The 12398-nt window shown below is 39.1% G+C and overlaps 1 protein-coding gene across 1 annotated transcript; it reads right to left on the reverse strand.

The window, feature by feature from the left end:
- Positions 1-569: 569 nt before the first annotated feature.
- oprk1 (opioid receptor, kappa 1) lies at positions 570-7188 on the reverse strand. Its single transcript, XM_086096047.1, has 4 exons — positions 7003-7188; positions 5852-6146; positions 4627-4979; positions 570-3591 (listed from the first exon to the last, which is right to left on the reverse strand). The coding sequence occupies exons 2-4, from the start codon at positions 6121-6123 to the stop codon at positions 3059-3061; spliced, it is 1158 nt and encodes a 385-aa protein (XP_085952173.1). The 5' UTR covers positions 6124-6146; positions 7003-7188; the 3' UTR covers positions 570-3058.
- Between the last annotated feature and the right edge of the window lie 5210 nt (positions 7189-12398).

The following is a 12398-nucleotide window of genomic DNA, read 5'->3' on the forward strand; positions in this document are numbered from 1 at the left end:
GGGTACATGCAATAGATTCCTGCAAATACATGTTTGTTGTTATTGTTGTTGTTGTTGTTGTTTTTGTTTTTTTTGGGGGGGGGCATTTTTTTCCATCCCAATTTTCCTCAAAGTCCCTCTGAAAGTTTATTTAAATATTTTTGAAAAATGTCTATAGTAATAATATATATATAATCTTCTATTTTGGAAATTTTGCTCTCCGTAAAAAGCTTATGCGAGAGAAAAAAATACCATGTTTTATAGGCAGTGTAAAGGGGACTTAGATGATTTTTTGGGATTTGGCTCATGATTAATTAAACAAATCATCATTATAATCATCATCATTAACTGAAGCACATCCTTGCAGTTTCTTCTACAAGGCCAAATGACAGAGAGGAGAGACAAAGTATGCAAAAAGTGCTTTTCACAGTGGCGTCGTCATGGAAACGCTGCGTCTTTGTGCCTCAGGTGAATAGCAGCGTCGCTCGGTTATTGGCGATAAACGAGACGCCCGGTTAAAAGTCCACTCGGTGACCATGAAATGGATGAAACAGTCGCACAATGGACAGATTTATTGTAGTTAATATGGCATAGTCCTATTGATAAAGCAAAGCAAAATACATTCAATATATATACAGTATATGCTTACAATTGATCATGTAATATGTCATTATATGAAACACATCATGAAGAATCAATGCTTTTGTATTACATTACAAACCAATGCAAACATGTTGATCAAGACCATCCAACAGCCATGAAGTGTTTTAATGCGGACACTTTCGGTGTCAGTAAATTCGAAATGTTATGCCCAAATTTTGAAATTAATTCATATGCAAAATATTTCTACATCAAATCATTTCAGTGCAGTTGTGCCTTGAGATACAACATTAATTCGTTCAGTGCCCACACTTATAACACACTTGTATCTCAAATCAACTTTTCCCATTAAAATAAACGGAAATGTCATTTTCTGTACAAATAAGTTGCTGCAATGCGTCTTTAAATGAGGGAAACTAGCTCTCCAAAATATTGTACTTGGAGAAAAAACAATAATAAAATGATTAGATAGAATTAAATGCAATTATACAGTTTTTGTCACGCTACATCAAATGAATGTGCAGCTCACAAGCACAACACTATTAGTTGTTCTTCACAGAGGATAAAAATATAACTGTGAGATTTTTTTTTGTTATCGTTTTTGTTCAATCTGATGCTTAAAGAGCCGTAGAACCATAACATTGGTGCTATTTAGCGTTAGCATCAAGCTAGTGAACTGAAAGACTAAGTCATTAAATCTAGAATCACTCCCATCATTGAGTGTTTTTAAAAAAGCTTGAGAACCAGTAATGGCGGAACATTGCAACTGTTTTAAACTAGATATTATTTTTAAATACTTTGCCTGTTATATATCTTAATGTGCATGTTTGATGTCTATGATGTGGTAGCTTATAGCCATGTGTGAAGTCTTGTTTTGTCTTTTTTGTTATGCAACTATCTTACGCTTGTCTTGGCCAAGACTCCCTGTGAGAAGAGTTATTGCAACTCAATGGGACTCTTCCTGGTTAAATAAAGGTTCAATGAAAATGAAAATATGTAATTCTCTAGTCTCTTGTATGTTTACTTTGACAGTAAACTTGAATTGAATTTGGGAATGGCAATAAACAGCATGAAGCCTCGTTTTTTGAAGAATAGCGCCGCTTATTGTGAAGTGAGTCGAGTTAACCGCCATAAAGAGTCAATTCTGTAGAGTAAATTTGACTCTATTTAGAGTGGGACCAAATAGACTCAGTTTTAGAGTAATATTTACAGTTGGAAGAGAGTAAAATAAATAATGAAATAAAAGTCAATCAAGGGTTGAGGAACAAACTCAACCTTCAGCTTGGGAGGCAGCCAATCTACTCCCTGAGCCACGCAGCTCCTGCTGTGAGTTATTATATCACTCGTCAGCTGGAATCTTAACCCCAAGAGACCAAAAACATAGTTTAAGCAAAAGTAGGAGGGGCATAGCTCAGGTGGTAGTGTGGCAGTTTTCTTCAAGCTGAAGGTCGTGAGTTAGTTCTTCAACCCTTGGGTGACTTTTAACTTTTTATTTTTTTCAACCCTTTATTTTACTTTCTTCCATGTGTGAATATTAGTCTACTCTAAAACTGAGTCAATTTGGCCCCACTCTAAATAAAGTCAAATATACTCTACAAAATTTACTGTGAACAGCTCCTGTATGTCAACTCTACAAACGACTTATCATATCTGAAAAAACATATATATATATATATATATATATACATGACATTATATACAATATCATAATTTTGTTCAATGGTTGCATCATGTTTTATCATTATGTAGCATGGCCCCCATTTTACATGTAATATAATACAGAGTGGTAAATCCGTTGCAAAATAAATATGTATGAATAAAAACATTTCCATTAAGTTCTCAGTGCTGTTTTTGGAATAATGTCTTAAAATGTGTCCGTCTGATTGTGGTCCTGATGACTCTCTCTAACTTTTTTTTTTTTTTTTGGTAGCTCTCTCAATCTGCAGAAACTGCATAGCGGACATGAGTAATGTATCGTATTTTTGTCTAGCCTGAAGTAAAAAAAATAAAAATAAAAAAGTACTATAGAGTTCATCAAATCGCTTACCGAACAAGACATTTACTGAGAAGATGCGTTTATATTTACACCAAAATAATTCTGATACTACAATCTAGCATAAATGTCAGCTTTGCAGGAAATAGGTCAACTGGTACACATGGTGCTATTAGAGGTCATAGTGAAGCTAATTACAGCCACAGTTATTTTTTCCAAAGGTGAAATGGGGTGCGGTGTTTTATTTGCTCAATTGGACGTGGCATAACAAACTGACGTGTTAAGTCAAGTGAAGGATTTGTGTCTGTCGCAAACACAACAAGTCCTTGGTTACATCACCACCATGATGACATCACAAGCAGACCTTAATGTGCCTTCGCACATCGCAGACCCCCACGATGAGGTTCAGACAGCGGTGGTGACTTGCGTCAAGCACAAGTCGTTGGAGTCCTCGAGTTCCGGCGCAGAGGACATGTCCATGGCTAGTCATACGGGCCTGGCCTGCCTGGGGTCGCCGCGGTTGTCCAGGGGACACGAGTGGTCCCTCAGGGTGCTCCTGACCCGACCCACCCCCTGGCAGTCCCTCCGAGCGGCGGGGCGGCAGAAGTCCCGGAAGCACCTCTTGAAGTTTTCGTCCAGGAATGCGTAGAGGATGGGGTTGAGGCTGCTGTTGGTGTAGCCCAGCGCCACGCAGAAGAAGTAGGCGGCCATGACGGGCGTGGTCTCGGGCACGTCGGGCGACAGGGCCTTGACCAGGATGAAGATGTGGATGGGGGTCCAGCACACCACGAAGACAGCCACCACCACCAGGACCAGGCGGGCGATGCGCCGTAGGTTGCGGTCCTTCTCGCGCGAGCCGGACAAGAGGCGGACGCTCTTCAGGCGCAGGATCATCAGCGTGTAGCACACGCTGATGATGATGACGGGCCCCACGAAGGCAAAGATGAACACGCAGATCTTCATCAGCGTGTCCCAGTAGCTGTACGGCTCTGGGAACTGGAGAGCGCATTCGGTTGTCCCTGGTGGTCACAAACAACATTATGAGATGTAAAGTACAGTAGCTTCATTTTTCGGAGATACCTGCAACAACCCTGCAAGGAAATGCACATATCGCCACATTTTATATATTAATAATTAAATATTCAAAAAATGTCAGAGAATGTAAGTTGTCAGAAAAAGTAAAAAAATAAATAATTAAATAATGTACAAAAAGTGACCATAAAATGTCCAAAAAGGAAGAAGAAAGGCAGAAAATTACCACAAAGTGTCTTTGGAATTGCCCCCCAAAAAAGTCTGAAAATTGCTATTTTTTAAAAGGCAGAAAAGAAAATGTTCAAAAAGTAACTATGTGTCCAAAAACAAAATAAGAAATCCTGAACATTACCATAAAATGTTCAAGAAATTGCCAAAAATTTCAGACAATTAATAGCAAAAAAGTTGCCAAAAATGTCCGAAATTTGACAGAAAGGCAGAAAAGAGTTACCAAAATATAAAAATAAAAATCTCCCATCTATTGGATGTTGCATGTTTTTTCTTGGGCCCTCTGTACATTAGACTAACACTAACACACTATTTCCTTCTTCCTTCTTTTTTTTTTTTCAAATGTTGTGCGGCTCACATTTTTGATGATTTATTTGGCATAAAATGGCTCTTTTTCTACAAAAGTTTGCTGACCCGTGTCGTAGCCCAACCCTCCAGTGAAAAGTATGTATCGCCGCATTTTTGTAATCATCCATTGAAAAGCACATATCTCTTAACTCATTTACTGCCCGCCCAGTAAAAATGAATCTTCTATGGCAGTGAATGTGTTGATACACTGGTGAAAAGTAGTGATGGGAAAATGAAGCTTCATGAAGCACTTGTGATATTTTTTGACTCCCCTAGATGGTGCTCTTGGTTTAAATATAAAGGCTAGTGCAAAGGAAATTGATTACATTTCCACTGCATCTTTCAACCAAGAGTGCCATCTAGACGAGTCAAAAAATATTACAAGTGCTTCATGAAGCTTCATTTTCCCATCACTAGTGATAAGTGTATTATCTCTGCAGACCTACCATTGTTGGTCTTGGTGCTACCCAGGATCATAGCGGGCACGCCGGCGGCGGACGACAGCGCCCAGATGAGCACATTGATGATTTTGGCCTTGACGGGCGTGCGGAAGTCGAGCGCCTTGACGGGATGGCACACGGCCACGTAGCGGTCCACGCTCATCATGGTGAGCGTGAAGATGCTGGTGAACATGTTGTAGTAGTCGATGGAGATGAACACCTTGCACGCCACCTCGCCGAAAGGCCACGAGCTGAGCAGGTAGTCGGTGCTTTGGAAGGGCATGGTGCTGGTCACCAGCGCGTCCGCCACCGCCAGGTTCAGGATGTAGATGTTGGTGGCCGTCTTCATCTTGGTGTACCTGACGGGTATACAAAGTAGACATACCCTGCCACACTACCCGTCCTGACTGCAGACTACTTTTTTTCTTTCTACCTGGCCTCTCACATCCTCTTTTTTCTAGCCATTTAATTTCTACTATGCAGGTTTGATCCTTTTATCTTCGACATCCATCTTGTTCTTCTTTTCCTTTGCCGTTTTGTTCGGTTTATTTCCTTTTCCCCACATTTCCCTTTTTTTTTTTCTCGACCTTCTTTCAGTTTTACCTACAAAACGTCACCCTCTCGTCATTCTTTCTCTCGAGCCCACCAATATTTCATTTTTTTCTCACCCTTTCTTGCTTCCTATCACCCTTCTTTCTTTCTTTTTGAGGCATTTGCAAAGGTTGCCCTCAGAAACTTAATTATTCCGCGCCCCCCATGTCCATTGTTTAATGTTGATAGGTTTAAAAAACACTGTTATGAAGGTAGGCAGCATGGTGGTAGGCCTATTGTGGGTTTGTATTCATGACAGGGTCATGTTTTGTTTTATTTCAGTTTCATTTTATCCGGTTCATGTTTTTACTGTTATGAACGAAAAATACATTTAAAAGTATAATCACATGTGGCCTGACCCACCACGAAAAAAATGCACCTTTGACTCATTGTGAAGATTCTTTAGAGCTTGCATTTGAGCACCCCTGATCTTCAGTATTAATATACGTCCCTGTGTAAGACGTTACAAGAGCGCCATCTAGTGGCGAGTGACACCATATCATTCACCTTTTATATCTCAAAAGTGATGTAAATCAATCAAACTTTTCAAGAAGGCAGCAAGACTTCTTTTTTTTTTTATCACTTTGTATCGTCCATTAAAACGTAAAATTGCGAACTGAGATGAGGAAAAACAACTGACCTGATGATGACGTACATGACCAGGCAGTTGCCCACCAGGCCCACCACGAACACCAGCGAGTACACGGCCACGATGACAGGGATGATGGGCGACATGGGCTCCGCGGCGTCCGCCCCGCCCTCCCACGTCCCGTTGAAGGCGTCCAAGGCCGAGGAGGAGGCGGCGGTAGTCGGCCAGGTGCACCCCACTGTAGGCGCCTCCCCCTCCCTGTCCCAGGGACACATGTCCTCGGGCTGTCCTCCTCGGTGGACGTGCACCACGCCGGTCTCCATGGACTTGAATTCTTGATCACTACCTTTTTGTGTTGACAGCATCCACAATGGCATATCGATGTTTTACCACAATAAAAGCATCACGAGTGAGCTTTAAATGAATTGCAAGCGAAACAAGCTGAAACCGTATGTAAATACATTTGGAATTTGTGCCTCGAGTTAAAAAATGTTTTTATATAAACATTGAAGAGTATAGTTTAAATGACGTTTATGACGTAAATTTAGGTGAATTTTAAAGTTATTATATCTACAAATAGAACAGGTTAATTGACATTTTGTGAGACTAAAACTGTAAAATTGGTCCCCCATTATTTGATTAGACATAAAATAATATTATAATTAGTATTAACAAATGATAAAATAAATAAATAAATAAATAAGCCATTTAATATTAAAAAAATGTGGGTTGATGAAGAAAAGAAACATTTATACACATCCCTGCCATTACAAATGGCTTTAAAGATATTTAATGACAGTTTTTGCGAAATGCAAGAAAAAAAGAATGTGTTTTAAAAACGTGGAAAGGAAAGGCAAGTGAGAGCCAATAATAATTGAAAAAAATGAGAACGAAAGCTAAAATGATTAGTTTTAACGACACTTTAAGGATATTAAACGTCTTTTTGTGACATTAACACAACCTGGATGGTCTCTATTTGCGATCGAAAATATGTGCAGGAAAAAATCTTTGTAGATAATGATTCGCGTTTTGTTTCGTTTTAAGACGCTCGCGACACAGAGAGACCTCGGATGAGAATGTAAGCAAAACATGCAGGGCATTTCATAAAGCGTGGTGGGGGGGTTGGGGGGGGGGGTTAAAAAAGGCAAAAATAATCTACTGTAATAACACCACAGTGACATGCAGCATCACCACGATCTTACCTTTGTGCCAGCTTCCAAAAAAAGTTGATGCAAATGCCACAAAGCTGACGGAGAGTGATTGAAAACGCCAATGAAATGATTTGTAATAATGTTTGAGGCTTATTACTGCTGTGTAGAAGGAGAAGAAGCAGATGGAGTGAAAGCGTGGCTCGGTGTGCACCTTGCTTAAGCGCTGCTCTCCAATGACGTCATCGCCGGCTTGACAACCAACACACCTTTATTTAATATTTTCTTAGTCATATAAACTGTTTGCATATCACGGAGGCGTATTACTGTCACGCCGGTGGGTACTGTAAATAAATAAATAAATAATAATAACGTAAGTAAATCAATTAAGTTTTATTTAATTGTCACAGGCTAATCGTCACATTCCACGTGCAGCCTACTATTGAAAACGAATGGCCTTATTACTGTAGTATGGTGTTCCACAGCGTTCAGTCTTGGGGCCTCTGCTGTTTGCACTGTATTTTCTGCCCCTGGGGTCCATCTTTAAAAAAACATGGTATGTCCTTTTCATTTAGTACCCTATTATTATAAACTGTTTGGATATCACGTAAAAAGGACGCTTTCTCCTAAAAAGGGGAAGTCAAGCCCAAATATTTCTTAATATGTGTGCCCCATGAACTTTGCTATTTGTTGTTGTCAAATGAAAATAACATCACAGTGCCTATGGGCACAAATGACCAATCACGGTTCACCTGTTTACTGGGTTTGGCCATGTGACATCCGCAAGCTAACTTATCACATTTTAACATTCAAAAGCAAGTTATAAGAGCAACATAAGCATTTATGATAAGGGAAATCAACGACCTGGATCAACAGCTTACATATTCTTCAATGCATCCCAATAACATACAATATGCCAAACAGCACGCACACACGCTTTAGAACTTCTGGCACAAAGTCATTTGGAGTAAAGAGACAAAAATGTAACTTTATGACCACAACCATTAAAAGCTATAATTGGAAAAGAGTCAACAAAGCGTACGAAAAAAGTACGCCATCCCTACCTCGAAACATAAAGATGCATCTGTGATGTTTTGGTTGTGCATGAGCTACAACGGCACGGGAAATGCACTCAAAATTGATTGCAACATGAATGCAGCATGTTATGAGAAAATACTGTAGGACAATTTGCATTCCTCAGCTACGAACGTGCACATGGGACACACTTGGACGTTCCAACACGACAATGATCCAAAACACACGGCCAAGTTGACCCATCAGTGGCTATAACAAAAAGAAAAAAAGTGAAGGTCCGGGAGTGGCCATCACAGACTCCTGACCTCAATATCAATGAGCCTGTTTGTTTGTTTCAACAGACAAATCAAGAATTTGGCTTTTAGAATGGGCAGCAGTATTACAAAAGACTGCAAGTCGTCATTGATGCTCGAGGGCATTGTACATCGTAGTAAGAACCGAAGGGTATGCAAACTTTTGAACAGGGACCACGTCATTATTTTTTACTGCTATGTTTTGTTTAATGATCGTGCTCTTCCGGAATGTCCTGTGGTTTGTTTTGAACCACGTTAAAAATAAATGTGTTTTGCCTGATCACTAATGTTTTCTTTTCAAAGAATGCCACGCATCCTACAAATTCGGGCTGCGGATGTAAAATGTATGAGCACAACTGTAGCTGGCAGACACAGCCACAGTTTGCATTTTTACTCATGTTAAGGATACATTTGTTTTAATTTTTTTTGTATGAGCATACAAAAATGAAATGATAGCATGCATCCTGCTTGTTGCCAGAGAGGCAGTTTGTCACTTAGCACTGGTGGCTGAGGGACATCACACTTATTGGAACGGTATTAGGGGGGAGGGGACAAGGCCGTTTCGCACAAAGTGAATTTACTTGCGACGTTTTTTGCCCTCAGGCTACAGAAACATAGTAAAGTACAATAACTGAAGAAGGAAACCTTGACACAGTTGTAAAACAAAGAATGATATCACCACTGTTAACTTAGTACAAGTTCTGGGAAGAAGAAAATAACCAATGGCGCGCTACTTTAAAGACTGTTTCTTGTTAGCAGGGGTTGCTAACATTTTCACTGTCTCCGTAGCCATGTAATGACTGTTGAAAAGCTGTGCTTAAATTTTGTTTTTCTGTTCCTTTTAGGGACATGATGGAAAATAATTTAAATAAAAATATTTACACTGCTACTTATGACAGTTGTTAATGCACTAACTTTCATAATTAGCTAGGGTAGGGTAGACTGCTGCTACCATCATATAAGAGGAGATGTCTCGTCTGCGCTGCTGGCCAATGATATCGAACGTCAGCCCTGGCGGCCATCTTGCCGCAGTCACCTCGCTCCGCCTCTCATTCATTACTATGTGTTTTTATCGTACATGTTCTTTTAAATAACTCAAAATAGCTGTTTACCCCCCAAATCAACTGATTATCGAGCAGTTTAGTTTATAAGCGTAGTTATTATACTACATACTTGTTAACAATTAATAATAAATCCTCCCTTTTTAAAGCAAGTTCCCACTTTCTCCTCCTATCTGCGATTTTGGGAAACCTTGAAATGTGTTTATTTATTTATTTATTTATTTATATATATATATATATATATATATATATATATATATATATATATATATATATCCAGTTGAATTATTGTCAACATTTTTAATCCATATTTCATTTTGCATGAAAAACTTTAAAATAATCTCATTCATTACTATGTGTTTTTATCATACATGTTCTTTTAAATAACTCAAAATAGTAGTTTACAAAAAAAATCAACTGATTATCGAGCAGTTTAGCTTATAAGCACAGTTATTATACTATATATTTGTTAACAATTAATAATAAATCATCCCTTTTTAAAGCAAATTCCCACTTCCCCCTCCTATCCCGCGGTTTTGGGAAACCTTAAAATATGTAAAATAAATAAATAAATAAATATCCAGTTGAATGTTTGTCACCATTTGTAATCCATATTTCATTTTACATGCCCAGGAAAAACTTGAAAATAATAATAATAATAGTTATTATTATTATTATCCTAACCCTGATATGTGCTTCCAGCAGGATGAGGCATACACAAACAATGCAGTTGTTATGGCAGTGCTTTGCAGAGATAATAATCTCCCGTTACGGCCATGTTAACTGGCCATTGCGTTCTCCAGACTTGACGAACCCTAACTTCTTCGTGTGGGGAGTGCCTGAAGGAAAGAGTTGATGTCAACAAACCGGAGATCCTGGAGCAACTAAAGGAGAACATCAAGAAAGAAATGAGAAAAGTGGTACCTGACAAGCTAAGCTTGCAGCTGTTATGGAGCAAATCATTAAACGGAGAAAAACGAAAAGGAAAAAAAAGGATACCGTTTGGAAGGTGACATTTTTCATCAGTAATATATAAGAGCCTTTTTGCCCTTTAAATTAAAAACTTGTGACTTTTTTCCTCACCCAGCTGAGTTACGACCGACTGTGATATGCTATTTGCCAACAACAGCCTCAAGTGCTTGCTGTTACCATTAGTTACGAGCTCGTCTTTTGCATTTAACAGATTTCTTACATTATCTGGTGGTGGCCGCGGAATTTTGCATTTTCCATTTCATAAGTAAAATCATACATGCAATTATGATAACTGCAAGCTGCTAATGCCAATGCGGGTTCTTTAAAACAAATACTCCATCTTCAGATCTCAGATGTCCAAAATGGCAGCTTTATCACAACCCATTTTAGTTGCATATGCAGGTTTACTTCCTTAGTATTATTCAAATTACTAATATTTCTAATGAAAATTTTCATGAAGGATAATTGCCGTCATTCTGCAGTCAGTTGCAGCTTGATGTTGTTAAATGGTGAAAAAAAACATACATTAGGGATTCACGCTTATTATATGATGCTTCGTTTGAGTTTACAATAAGATAAAAGGTGCTCTGATCAACAAGTGCAACATATTAAAGTGACAACAAATATTCACACATTAGGATGACGAAGTGATGTGTGTTTATCATGTAGCCTGGCCGTGTAAAAATACATTTGATGCCTATGCAGTATGTTATGAACGCATAAGCCGCTAAAGCAAAAATACTATGGAAAACTGCCCATCCATCAAGTGTGAAATTTAAAACTATCTATCTATCTATCTATCTATCTATCTATCTATCTATCTATCTATCTATCTATCTATCTATCTATCTATCTATCTATCTATCTATCTATCTATCTATCTATCTATCTATCTATCTATCTATTGTTAGAGTAGACAATATTAAGTATTGTACTCTTTGCGTGTTCAATTAACTGAATGGTGAGATCCTGGTGAAGAAGTCCCTTTGCAAAGGTAAATAATTATCAGAAGCTTCTGATGACAAAAGGCTGATGACACTGAAGCCGTGTTCTATCAGGTTGTCTGTCTCGTCCAACGTGGGGCATCAATACTTATTCAAAAGTGGGAGAATAGAAATCTCCGCCCATCAGCCCACAGTACACTTGGTTACAACTCAGTGAATACAAGAGAATCTGTTCCCATGGGTATAAATCAGATTAGAAGAAAAACAATAATAATAAGCCTGACTCCCTTCCGACCGGCCCTCCCATTAGAGATAGCGAATGAATGTACAAACCCGTTGCCCTTCTTCTGAGAGTGAGACAGATAATACAATTCTATTCATTGAGCCATACTGCTATAACTAAATCCAAAACGGCTAAAATATAAATTAAAACTGAAAAACAATGTTAATAACTCATCACTATCTATCTATCTATCTATCTATCTATCTCTCTAGCTAGCTAGCTAGCTAGCTATTCTGTTGTAGTGAAATGCTCAAATTACTTGTAGGTACACTTTCACAATCTGATACAAAAACAATGTTTCCTTATCTATCTATCTATCTACCCCCCCCCCCCCCCAGCCCCCATCAACCACAAACTGCAATCACCTAGCTTAAAACACACAAAACAAACACTGAAATAAACCCTAATGCATTATATACCTGTGAAAGCAGACATAACAGACAACCTTGGGACATTCATCGAAAATGCTAAACACGCGGGAGCTTTCACGTGACCCTGACCACCAAATGCTGGTACCATAAGAATAATACTGCACGGGGGGAAAGGGGGGCGGGTAGAATAGGGACACACCATCTGTTTGAGGGACCAGAGTTCACTACTGTAAATAGCACTTGAAGAGCAGAGCGGCAGCCAGGATCTATGATTCTCTCACACAATATTGACACTGTGTGTGCGTGCGTGTGCGTGTGCGTGTGTGTGTGGGCGCACCTTTCACACGTCAACGCATCAAGGATGAGAGCTGCAACGAGGAGCTGTTCGTCATCCCATTTTTTGCCAGGCTGAATGCTACTAAGATGGCTGATAATGACAGGCATGCAAACGCAACATGGCTGAGGTCGATAACGCAAAAGTCAATTCGCAT

This window comes from Leptonotus elevatus, chromosome 1 (assembly GCF_054856555.1).
Source record: "Leptonotus elevatus isolate MCC_2025b chromosome 1, RoL_Lele_1.0, whole genome shotgun sequence".
NCBI classification, from domain to species: Eukaryota; Metazoa; Chordata; class Actinopteri; order Syngnathiformes; family Syngnathidae; genus Leptonotus; species Leptonotus elevatus.